The 13,060-nt window shown below is 42.5% G+C and overlaps 1 protein-coding gene across 1 annotated transcript in view; it reads right to left on the bottom strand.

Annotated features, from left to right (window-relative positions):
• Slc30a5 (solute carrier family 30 member 5) overlaps positions 1-12,129 on the bottom strand; it is a 30,608-nt gene extending 18,479 nt beyond the window's left edge. The window contains exons 1-4 of the mRNA XM_021179878.3: positions 11,796-12,129; positions 7,512-7,634; positions 5,081-5,147; positions 3,352-3,437 (exon numbers count right to left, since the gene is read on the bottom strand). Of these exons, the coding sequence (XP_021035537.1) occupies positions 3,352-3,437; positions 5,081-5,147; positions 7,512-7,634; positions 11,796-11,872 (353 nt within the window). The 5' untranslated portion in view covers positions 11,873-12,129. The remainder of the gene's footprint in view (positions 1-3,351; positions 3,438-5,080; positions 5,148-7,511; positions 7,635-11,795) is intronic.
• Positions 12,130-13,060: the final 931 nt, after the last annotated feature.

Below are 13,060 nucleotides of genomic sequence, written 5' to 3'. Positions count from 1 at the left end.
TGATAGTCCAATGAGTAACAACACTTGCTGCTCTTGCAGAGGACCCAGCTTTGGTTCTCAGAACCACAACTCCGCAACTTCAGTTTCAGGGCATGCTGTACCCTCTTCTGGTGTCTGCACACCCTAGGCACATACATGCAGCCAAACACTCACATAACATAATTAAATACATCTAAAACAATAGTAAAGCGCCTATTAAAGTTTTTGTTTTTGAGAAGAACTTAGTACATTGCCCAGGCTAGCCTCAAACTCCTAGGAAAAAGTGATTTTCTTGTCTCAGCCTTCTAATTAGTTGAAGCTACCAGTCCATAGCCCACTCTACCTAGCTCTGAAGTAAAAACTTTGAAAGAATGAATTTTAAGGTAAGTGAATTATTATTATTATTATTTTCCTATACAGAGTTTCACTATTAGCCTTGCCTGTTCTGGAACTATCTATCTCTCTCTCTGTTTTTTTTTTTTTTTTGAGACAGGGTTTCTCTGTATAGCGCTGGCTGTCCTGGAACTCCCTCTGTAGACCAGGCTGGCCTCGAACTCAGAAATTTGCCTGCCTCTGCCTCCCAAGTGCTGGGATTAAAGGCGTGTGCCATCACCACCTGGTGAATTATTCTTCTTAAAATATATTTGTGTTAGGGCTGGAGAGATGTCTCAGTGGTTCAAGTAGCTTACTGCTTATAGAGGACATGGTTTGGTTCCAAGCACCCACATAAGAGTGCACAGCCCATCCCATAATCAGCTTCTAAACGCTGACACCATTGCATACACTAGCAAGATTTTGCTGAAAGGACCCAAATATAGCTGTCTCTTGTGAGACGATGCCGGGGCCTAGCAAACACAGGAGTGGATGTTCACAGTCAGCTATTGGATGTATCACAGGGCTCCCAATGGAGAAGCTAGAGAAAGTACCCAAGGAGCTAAAGGGATCTGCAACCCTATTGTTGGAACAACATGATGTACTAACCAGAACCCCGGAGCTCTTGTCTCTAGCTGCATATGTATCGAAAGATGGCCTAGTCGGCCATCAATGGAAAGAGAGGCCCATTGGACTTGCAAACTTTATATGCCCCAATATAGGGGAATGCCAGGGCCAAAAGAATGGGAATGGGTGGGTAGGGAAGTGGGGGGCGCTATGGGGACTTTTGGGATAGCATTGGAAATGTAATTGAGGAAAATATGTAATAAAAATATTAAAAATCAAAAAAAAAAAAAAAAAAAAGAGTGCACAGCCACCTGGAACTGCAGTTTCAGTGTATCTGACTCTCTTGACTTCTTCCTGCTCCCATACATGCAGTGCGCTTACACATTCTCAGGTGTATACACTTATACCTACAGTAAAAATAAATAGGGGCTAGAAAGGCGGTTCAGCAGTCATGGCCAGGTGCTGCTCTCTCAAGGCCTCACAATCAGCTCCTAGCACTCATGTCAAGCAGTCCCAGAGGAAGCCTCGTCAGGCCTCCATGGGCACCCACATAAAGAAAAGTAAAAAATAAATGTAAAGCATTCGTGTTTATATTTACTATATTTAATGAAGTCTTTTATGTGGAATTGTTTGGCTAGTCTGGCTTTCACAGAAAGTTCCAGGTTGGTCAGCGAGAACTACACAGTGAGACCCTGTCTAAAGAAAGAAAGACGGCGAGCCTGGAGAGCCTGACTCAAATAGGAAAGTGGCTGGAGAGATGCAGTTCAGTGTGAGGCCCTACATTCAATCTCCAGGACAGGGTTTGAATCAAACACCAAAGACCCCAAACCAACAACAAGGAGTCTTAGAGATCTAAATATTAACCCATTTCCAGCTCTCTGTTAAGTATGTCATTTTCTTCTTTGCCCAGGTCTGTAATGAAAGAGCAGTGATTATAAATTTAATTTTTATCATATTTAGAAGGTTCTAACTAAGAAATTAATTTATCAACATGGCAATACTAACCTAAAGTAAGACAGACTACAAAACATCATTGTGCTCAGTTCTGAAGTACACACTTTAAAGTGTACCATGGGTTTAGTAAAAGATGGAGAAGAGCTGGTGAGATGGCTCAGCAGTTAAGAGCACTGACTGCTCTTCCAGAGGTCCTGAGTTCAATTCCCAGCAACCACATGGTGGCTCACAACCATCTGTTATTGGATCCAGTGCCCTCTTCTGGTGTGTCAGCGACAGGATGCTCATATATATTAAATAAATCTAAAAAAAACAAAAAAAACAAAAAAACAAAAAAAACAATGGAGGAAGGCAGTATGGGCAGTGGTAAGGAGTATAAGGCAGCAGGAGATGACTAAATCTATGAACAACATAATTTCACGAGTAAGAAAATTAAAACACAGTGGCTGATAACACTCACTTATGAACAAGCTTAAACTCAACAGGTTCCATGAAGTTGAGAAACTCAACCAACCTTCCCATTCCTCTAGGGTGTAGCTGCTATACACTGTATCTGAAAAGCCAGGCAAGTAAGCCAAAGTAATTCCAGCCCACAGGGTACTTCGCTGGCTTCCAGAAGGCCCTCTCCTCCCCCATCCTCTACTGTAATGGAGAGTCTTTACAACTTCTTTCATTCCAGCCCCTACGTCTTGCCTTCATCCTCTCCCTAACCAAAGGCTAGGGCAAGGCAGTACCTCTTTAACACCTTTTAGAGACCGGAAAAAAAATCTTAAAAGCCAGGAGTGGTGGTACACATGTGTAATCCCAGCACTAGCGAGACACATGCAAGCAGATCTGTAGGTCAACAGAGTGAGTTCCAGGACAGCAAATGTTGCAGAGAAACCCTGTCTCAAAAAAAAAAAAAAAAAAAAAAAAAAAAAAAAAAAAAAAAAGCCTTACGGGGAGTTGCACGTTTCAGTGTTTACTAAGTTATTTTTCAGCATTTCCTCCTTGAACTGGCCCCACATGCAGAGAGACATTCTCTACACAGACCTGAGAGAAACAAAGGAGAGTGGCCAGCTTCACTCTCTGACCTCGAGTCGGCCGAGTGCACTTGCGGGGCTAAGAGGAAAACCATGGCACCTGTTGAGACGGCTCATCTTTATTGGTTTGTTTCACTTCCCATTTCAGACATTTTAGCTTCTCCATCTGAAACTTTTTGGATTCTAGCCAATAAAATATCTGTGATATTAACACAAATATCAATGGTATTCACCCAAGAACTACTTGTCGGCTTTTCTATGTTGAAATGTATTCAACGCTACAGAAGTGACACAGACAGTTGTGCACGAAAATCTCTGACATAAAATATGGAACAAGAAACCTGCAAGCCCTCTCATCTCCACGTGTGCACATAACACATACTAAGACACAGAACAGATTCACGTCAAATGAAGAGGTGTGAACAAATAGTGAAGATACATACATATTTGTATTTACCTTAGTGGTCCACAAAGAGTAAGGCCAAAAAACCATAAAAGTGATATGATACATCCAGCAACTGCATGTTTAAATATTTTGATCCACTATAAATAGAAACAACAACAAAAAACTTCAGTCATATCCATTTACTAGTAAGTATTTCCTAATAAATAAAACCTACAAGGAGGCAGCACGGTGGAGCATGCCGCTGAGCCCCACACCAGGAGACAGAGGCAGGCAGACCTCTGGGATTTCAGGCCTACCTAGTCTACAGTGAGTTCCAGGTTGCTCAGGCCTAACACATCAAGACACTGTCTTAAAAGAAACCAAACAATGCCCAGAAGGAAATATGATAACTATGTAACCATTTTAAAGGTTAAATAATCACATATTTAACATTAAATATCTGCCTATCCACATTCCCTTCCACTATATATCATTTGTTGCTAGGTTTTTGAGACAGTCTGACTATGTAGCTTTGTATACTCAGAGACCCACCAGTCTCTACTTTCTGAGTGCTGGAATTAAAGACATACACCACCATGCCTGGCTGTTTGCTCAAATCTTTTTCCAATGCAGTATAATTTTCCATTTTTTCACTAGTTTTCTAGCCATAATTAATGATTTAGTCTTTTAAAAATCTTGTCCATAGCCGGGCGTGGTGGTGCACGCCTTTAATCCCAGCACTCGGGAGGCAGAGGCAGGTGGATTTCTGAGTTCGAGGCCAGCCTGGTCTACAAAGTGAGTTCCAGGACAGCCAGGGCTATACAGAGAAACCCTGTCTCAAAAAAACCAAAAAAAAAAAAAAAAAAATCTTGTCCATGAGGACTTTATTTTTGATACCAGGTCTCACCATGGAGCTCAGGCCAGCCTGGAACTCATATTGATCTTTCTGTTTCTGACTAGACACACTTTGTGAGTACATGTGTATACCACCATGTTTTCTATGAGCAATTTTTATGCTATAATCATCTGAAAATAGAGAAAAAAGACCTTTGATGGAGTTAGAAAGATAATTATATTTTAAAGATGTTCTTGGTGTCGAAAACAGAAGTCCTTAACTTGCCACTCTGATAATGAGGAACCTTTCTGGCATGAAGCCACCTAAAGGGTACTGCATACTCACATGAGATATAATTAAAAACCCTTACATGTATAAATTAATTTATTCCTCACAGATACATGATATAGCTATGTAATACAGATAGAGAACAATATTATTACCTCCACTTTACAAGTGAGCAAAACTGAGGCAAGAAAGATCAAATACATCCCTTTAAAATTTGCCACCTTTTCTACATTTGAAAATATTTCACTTACATTGAAAATTTATAGTTCACTTGTGGAGCCTCAACTCTGAAAGACAAGTCAAGAGTGAGCTAACTCTAGATTCGGGATGTAGCTAGGCTGGCAGGCTTGCCCACACGCGTGAGTTCCTGCATCAGCACTGTGTACACGGGGAACGGTAGTGTAAGCCTGCAAGAGCAGCACTGGGGAAACAAGAGGCCTGAAAGGCCAGTTGTGGCTGCCTAACAAGTTCCAGCCCAGAATGGGCTACAGGAGATCCTGTCTCAAACCAGACCAGACCAGACCAAATCAACCAACCAAAACAACAACAACAAAGCCTCAAAAAAACTAAAGTCCCAAAAGAAAACAGGAAACAGTCTAGAAGTTTTCAAAACAGGGCACTTTATTCTGGCCCACAGAAAGGAAAGCTGTAGGAGCAAGTGACTCGTCCACATCTCACCTGATGCTTTGTAATAGGTTTCCCAGAAGAAAACGGTTTTTGAAACAAAACCATAAAAAATGCAGTCCTGTAAACATTAAGAGAGTAACATATTAACATTAATTACAAGGTGCAGTTTTAATAAATACACTTTAGAGCAGAGCTTTTCAAACTCTTTCTACCTGTGGCCCCTTTCCAGCTGATGCATTTTTATGCTATTGTGATATATAGATACGTAAACTATATATACAGATCACACATTTACTGCTGACAAATCAAATTTATCTTTAAAATATATCTTAGTCTTTGGTGTAAATGATTTTACTATTTGTTAAAGATAAAAGCAAATTTGTACACTAATGAGATGGATGTGTTTACACACATTAGATACACTAATCTGATACAAAAATGTTGAAGAATGATACCAGAAAAATATTAAATCTTTGCTTACAGTAATTAAACCATTATGATTCTGTAAGGGCAGAAAATTTTTTATATAATACAAAAACACTAATTCAAAACACAAGAGTATTGCTGGTCGGTGGTGGTACATGCCTTTAATCGTAGCATCCCTGAGGCAGAGGCAGGTGGATCTCAGTGAGTTAGAGGCCAGCCTGGTCTACAGAGCAAGCTCCATGTCAGCCAAGGCTACAGAGACCCTGCCTCAGGAAATAAAACAGCAACAGAAGAACTGTAGCAGAGACTGTCCTTAGCGACGAGGCTGTCAAGGCAGAACTCAGGACTTCCTGATAACTGTCTTCACAACTAGTTCATAAACCACAAAGTAGTAATGGGTATGAACACTGAATCTCATGATGGAGTCCAGGCTGATCCCGGACTTATGATTCTCAGCCTCCTAATCGGTGGGATTACTGGCATGTGCCATTATGATTAGTTTTAATACCTTAAAATAGCAAAGAAAATAATTCATCTTTTCTTAAGCTCGATAGGAATAAATCTTGAGCCAATAAAACAGTAACAGGCCTTCATCTTTTTACTGTCAGTTAAATACAGATGCTTAGCTTTTCTAATCAAGAACCTCTTTCCTAAACTGGCAAACTACAGCCTTAAGTATATTAGCACAGAGTGGGGTGACTATTAATCTCAAGGGCTGTAAGCCTCTACTGAGGAAGAAAACCGCACACAAACTGTACAGTTTACAGAACATGAGGGCCCAGTACTCTGACGAGGTTATGTAGGGGCTACAGCCCAGCATGATCTAACTTGGAAACAAGAAATGTCTGTACTAGCTGGGCGTGGTGGTGCACGCCTTTAATCCCAGCACTCGGGAGGCAGAGGCAGGTGGATTTCTGAGTTCGAGGGCAGCCTGGTCTACCCCAGGACAGCCAGGGATACACAGAGAAACCCTGTCTCGAAAAACCAAAAAAAAAAAAAAAAAAAAAAAAGAAAAAGAAAGAAAGAAAGGTAGGTCTGTACTAAGTCAAGCTTAGGTAACATTTTAATAATTGCCTCATGACTGAGCTACATCAGAAGATAGTCTACAACTCCACAGGGAGTATGTACTTTTTAAAGATTTACTTTATTTTTAGTTATGTGTATGTGTGTGTCTACATATGTGGATCCATGCCCACAGAGGCCAGAAGAATTTCAACTCTGGAGCTGGCATTACAGGCAGGTATGACCCACACAGATAGATACTGGGAACTGAGGCTGGGACCCCTGCCAGCGCAGTCAGTGCTCTTAACTGCTGAGCCATCTCTCCAGCCTGTCAAAATCACTTTTATGAAAATACAACATCTCCATTTTTTTTTTTTTTTTTTACATTTGTCCTCAGGAGTGTGAGGGAACCCCCCATCTTCTGTGAAATTAAATGATACAAGACATTACAAAAGACTGATTGCTAGCACAGATAGGAACCACACAGTCTATTAAGCAAGGCATTAAAAGAGCTTTGCAAGAATCTTAGCAATACAAACTGAACTAAAAGCCTGTTTGGCAAGTCATTAGAATTCAACTAACTTCTTTTACTTTATTTTTGAGACAGAGCCTCACTGTGTAACTGGGGCTGGCCTCCAATTAATTCATGACCCTCATGACTAAAGTTCCCACGTGCTGGGATTATGGGCTACTACACTCAGCTAAATAACTTTTTCTACAGGTCTCTATACTTCTACTCTTGTACAAGCTTCTATTTATAGAAAAAAAATTCAGTTAGCTGTCAGAAGAACAAACTTCACAGAACATATAGGTAAGATTTCTTAAAAATAATCAAAAGAGGATTTTCAGAGAATTAAAAAACATTAAGAGCTGGGCGTGGTGGCACACACCTTTAATCCCAGCACTTGGGAGGCAGAGGCAGGTGAATTTCTGAGTTTGAGGCCAGCCTGGTCTACAGAGTGAGTTCCAGGACAGCCAGGGCTACACAGAGAAACCCTGTCTCAAACAAACAAAACAAACAAACAAAAACCATTAAGGCCCTCTCCATACTCACCCAAGTTTTAATATAAAAATAAATTGAACAATGTGAACAGCTTTTAGGAGATCATATGATTCAAAAAGTCCCACAGCCTTCAAACATTTGGTTAAACACAGCAATACAATGTATCTTGTTAATCTGAAAAATAAAAACAGGAACAATTTGTAATATAATTGAAATCACTAGGACCACTGTAATCTTATTTTCCCCTCTTAATACCCATAATAAAAACTACAGAAATACACATGAACACATAGAAAACAATAAAAACCCTCTCCAAACAACCCACCATCCACATGTTAACTACTGCTAAAACTTTGGGTCCTATACTCCTGGTTTATTTTCAACGTATATTAATGTCTAAGGTAGGCCTGGTGGTATATGCTTGTAATCCCAGTTACTTGGGAAGCTGAGCAGAAAGATTTTCTTTCTTTTTGCCAGACTTCCCTTGGTCTCACTGGCCCTTTGTGAGCATGGAATACTCACCCAGGCCTGGGCAGCTTCAGGCACAGCCTCACTTCTTTCTCCCGACAGGGAAGGAGTGCCTTGAGCTATTCTACCTTATCTCTGCCTTAAAGGAAAACCTTTTATTACCATCCCCCTTTTTGAGATAGGATCTTACTATGTAGTACAGACCAATCTCAAACTCATGACCATCGTACCTAACTTATCTAAAATTTACATTTTTATTTATATTTTTAGTCAAACCCAAAATACATTAAAAAGTAATTTTAAAAATTTTAGCTAAAGATGCTGTATCCATTTAATAAGTCTGAATATAAAAGTTAATATAGAATAAACAATAGCAGGAAAAACCATAAGGAATTCATCTGGGGGGGGGCACTGTGGGCAATCTGGTTTCTTTTATGCGAGAGAATCCCTATCTGTTTAAGCCTCTCCAGTTTCATGATTCTATGTAATAACCAAGACACACACAAGGGCCCTGTCCTCAAGGAGTTCCAGGTCTTCAGGAAAGAACAGGCAAACAGACCGACTACACTTCCCAAGTAAGTTGACAGACACTTCTAAAATATGAGCATTGGGCAGGAGACCTTGAAGATCCTACTGCATTTAGTTTAGTTCAATTTAGCCAATTTAGTTTAGCCTAATTTAGCAGTACATTGCTTATGATTAAAATCAAGGAAAAGTCAAACTGCATGTAAATACTTGTTTTACAAAGAATATAGATTTCTATATAAAGTATTAAAAATCAAAACACTGGGTCTTGAATGAGAGATATGAAGCTATTCCTGTACAATATTCATAATATATTAGTGTTAATAAAGAAACTTTATTTTCACACACACACACACACACACACACACACACACACATGTGCATAGCACCCTGAAGGTCATAACGTTGATTCCCGAGTAGCTCCTTATTGGAAAGGTTTGAAATAAAATCACTTCTAGCTCTCCTCACAGGTAAACAATTCCAACTTTTATATACTTTGATTTAAAAAAATTCCTTTAATAAACATATTATTATTATTACTATTATTTGTATGTGTGCATGTGTGCTCGCATAAGAGCATATGAAGTCAGAAACTCACAGAGTTAGCTCTCTCCTCCCATACAGGTCCAAGGGGTCAAATTCAGGCCATCAGTCTTGGAGGTAAAGGCCTGTACCTGCTGAATCATCTTACTAGTTCCTGAGTTTTTTTTTGTTTTGTTTTGTTTTGGTTTTTGTTTTGTTGTTGTTTTTGTTTTTTAAAGACAGGGCTTCTTTTTTGTAGCTCTGGCCTAGAGCTCAGAGATCCGCCTGCCTCTGCCTCCCAAATGCTGGGATTAGATGTGTGCCCACCACATCCTGAAGCTTCTGCAGTCTTTGATTGTCAAAGTTCTAGTTAATACATCTTCCTGCTGGACATCTAGGGAAGACTAGTTAAGGCTAAGTAACCATACACAGAAACACTGCAGTTCATATTAAGGTGGGAAATGACTGGTAGGAGAAGACAGGGATGGGAGACTTTCTTATACAGGTTACTGAGCCTCTGGACAGAGCTGGGGCATTCAACCCAGCTCCCCAACTCAGGAACCACTGTTTGCTATTAAGTGACCAAATAAAAATATAACTGGTCTTCTATGTGGTTAGACATTTCTTCAGGTCTCTAAACTTGAAATTATTAAATTTTGGATATGAGTCTATAGTTCCTTCTTGAAATGTGTCCACTGCTGCCACTCACAAGTCTCTAGATATCAAGAGAGGAGGAGGGCATGGGGGGGGGGTACGAGGGAGAATATGCCCAAACAATGTACACACATAAGCACTTGCTGCGTGTGTGAGCGTGAGCCCCTGGCACTCACATAAAGCCAGGGTGTCAGTCACTGCACTACAGAGGCAGAGGGAAGCCTGAGGCTGCTAGAGAGGGACTCTGTCTCAAGGAACAGGCCATACCAGCACATAATTCACACATATATACAAGCAAAGCTGCTGACCAGGTACAGTGGCCTATGTTAGCATTTGCAAAGCTAAGGAAGGAGGTGGCCAGTTGTGGACACCATGGTATGATATCTTGTCTCAAAAAGAATTTTGATGAGCCGGGCGTGGTGGCGCACGCCTTTAATCCCAGCACTCGGGAGGCAGAGGCAGGCGGATTTCTGAGTTCGAGGCCAGCCTGGTCTACAAAGTGAGTTCCAGGACAGCCAGGGCTATACAGAGAAACCCTGTCTCGAAAAACCAAAAAGAAAAAAAAAAAAAAAAAAAAAGAATTTTGATGTATAATAATAATAATACTAGTTGAATTCATTGAATTCAAGCATTCATAGGTGTAAACAGAAGGCATGCATAGTAAATACAGATTCTGAAACAACTCAGATTACCAGGTCATTCATTAGTTGTGTGACCTTAGGCAACTCCGTTTCCTGACCTATCAAACAAGGATACTACTACTTAGCTTGTAGTGTTCTTGGAAAGACTAAAGGGAGCCATACACTAAGAGTCTTTGGGGCATAGGAGGTACTCAACAAATGCTGGCAGCCCTGACCACTGGAGTTTGTGCACTCAGGCATAAAAATAACCACGCTGGAAGGATCTGATCATTTCTGTTGTAGTTAAGAACCAGTGCTTGAACATACAGAAAACCCTGGAAACCTGAAATCCCTCCAAATTCAGCCAGCTCTGGGTCAAAATTTGAATTCCGTAATAACCTATGATAGAAGGGCAACTCTGCCAAGCAAATAATACAGGTAAGTTGGCAAAGGATGTTTACCATAGCAAAACCACGTTTAAACTACTCATATTCTCACTCTCTCTCTCTACACACACACACACACACACTCCTTGAACTGTTTGAGAGTAAATGAAGTATATCACAGTTTACCCTTGTATTTCCTAAAAATGTGGCAACTCTGCTATGAAATCTGGAGTTATCAACAGGAAATTTAACAAAGATCTGATACTTTAATCTGTCTCCATCGTCCAATTTTGCGACCTGACCTAGTCTTGTCCCTTCTATTACTTCCCTTTATTACCAAGCCATAGCACTAGCCCCTTCTGCATCTAGCTGTTTTATGGTCACTGGTTGACACGTGACATGCTATAAATGAAGTGCTGAAAATAGACAGAAAACCAAAGGCATTCTGCAAATCCCGCAGTTGGTTTAAATTCTACTCGGCATATGTCCCCCCCCCCCCCCCGACAAAAGTTAGCTGGTAACGCTGTAACCACGGTCTAAGAACCTTTTCAAAAACAATCACGAAATCTCAGCGTACATACTGCTAACCAGTTTGAACGAAATTATTGGGCTTTATTTAACACCACCTCAGAACTTAGGACAGGACCTAAGGGCACAACTGGCTAGTGGCAGCGTCCACTACTCGGTCCTTGCCTTTAGGCTGGAGGAAAAGTAAAGAATTTCCACGCTACGAATCCCTGTACGGCATGAGTTTTGGGGGAGAGGGGGAACGTACATCTCGTACTATTAGAATAAGCCCCCACCTCTCCCCACAAAACCACGGCAACGGAAACTCGATGACAGGGTTGCATTTTTGCTGTGCTGTACACCCAAGTTCATCGGCTTGTACTTTGGTTTCTTCGCCTGAGACGGTGACACCTTGCGCATATCCTCTGGGCGAGCCGTGGGACAGGCTACGGAGCCCTGCGTTACTTAAGTGGCAGGGAGGGACATCTAGATCCTCTCTCTCTAGGGACTGGAACCTGGCAGGCAGTGCGTCCCAAGCCCAGACTCCCGCCCGCTCGCCGATCTCAAGCCACGGACCGCAGAGGTAGCCCGCGGGGTCCGAGCAAGGCGGGAAGGTTGCTCGCACCGCCGGCGGCCGTGGAATCCCACCTTACCGGGCGCTGGGCACGTCCACCGGCCCGAGGCCGCCGCCGGGCCCGGGCCGCGCGTCCCCGCCGTACTTCTCCTCCATGCGGGCTCAGGAGCCGCTGCCCGCGCCGCGGGCTCTCCTCATGGCTCGCCGCCGCTGCGGAAGCGCGGGCGCAGGCGCGTCACTCCCCCATGTCAGCAGCGTCCTCGCAGGCTCGGCAGTCTCCGCCGCTAGCCCGGGCTCGGCAGGCAGGCACACGCACGCTGGGCGGGACTAGGCCGCGGGCTGTTCCGGCAGCGCCGTTCCCCGGAGGCCGTACGGGCAGGGACGTTACCAGGCCACGTCATCCGCCCCGGCAGCCCTCACTCCCGGGGGAGTGACCAATCCTGCGCCTGCGCGCTGGTGGACACGTGGCTTCGCTTCACTCAGGCTCCTCCCACCGCCGGGAAGGCTCCGCTCGACCCGCCCCCTCCTCGCGTCTTCTAGAGAAGCCCCTAAGAGGTCCCTGCAGCGCCACCTAAGGTCCATCTTGGCTACAGCGGGTTCTCCTCGCGAGTGGGATGGATGGATGGTCCCCTAGAAAATGCATATTTGTGTTAACAAACTGAGCTTAGCTCTTTGCTTCAGGGTTCTTCTTTCTCAAACGGCTTCACTCTGTAGCCCAGGTAAACCTAGAACTCATCATGTAGCCCAGGCTAGCCTCATAAACCCGAATGATGAATTTACAGGTGTGAGCTACATATAGGCGTTGCTAACTCACGCGCATTAACTTTTTTTTTTTTTCTAACGAGAAAGCTAAAAGTTTTTTGAAGTGCCTGTGACTCCCACAAAGAGATTATTATTTTTGGATTTCTGATGATACGATAACACAGAGTGGGAGGCTAAAACAATGGAGAAAGGCACCTGCTTGTGGATTTAATTGTTGGGCAGAAGTACAGGCGACATGGCTAACCTGCTCAAGTGTATGAGAGACCAACACAGAAGGAAGGGGCTCCAGGTGTGCTATTGTAAACAATTTTATTCCCTTTCTGAAAATACTGATTTTCTTCAATCCTGTCTTTGAAATGATATTACTTAATGTAGACATATTTATATAAAAGCTATTTTTTACAGGTACCTGGGTCTCTATTGGTCTGAGTCTCAATAATTGTGGGCATCTTGGTTAGCATGGTGGCGCATGCTTCTTATCCCAATTATAGTCAGAGGCGGTTTGAAGCCAGCCTGGTCTACATATTGAATTCTAAGCTAGCCAGGGCTACAAGGTGAGATCCTGTCTCAAAAGGAACAAGA

Source organism: Mus caroli, unplaced genomic scaffold (genome assembly GCF_978045245.1).
Source record: "Mus caroli unplaced genomic scaffold, Mus_caroli_1 scaffold_15, whole genome shotgun sequence".
In the NCBI taxonomy this organism is placed as follows: Eukaryota; Metazoa; Chordata; class Mammalia; order Rodentia; family Muridae; genus Mus; species Mus caroli.
Note: the sequence above shows the minus strand (reverse complement) of the source record. Positions and strands in the feature narration are given on the sequence as shown.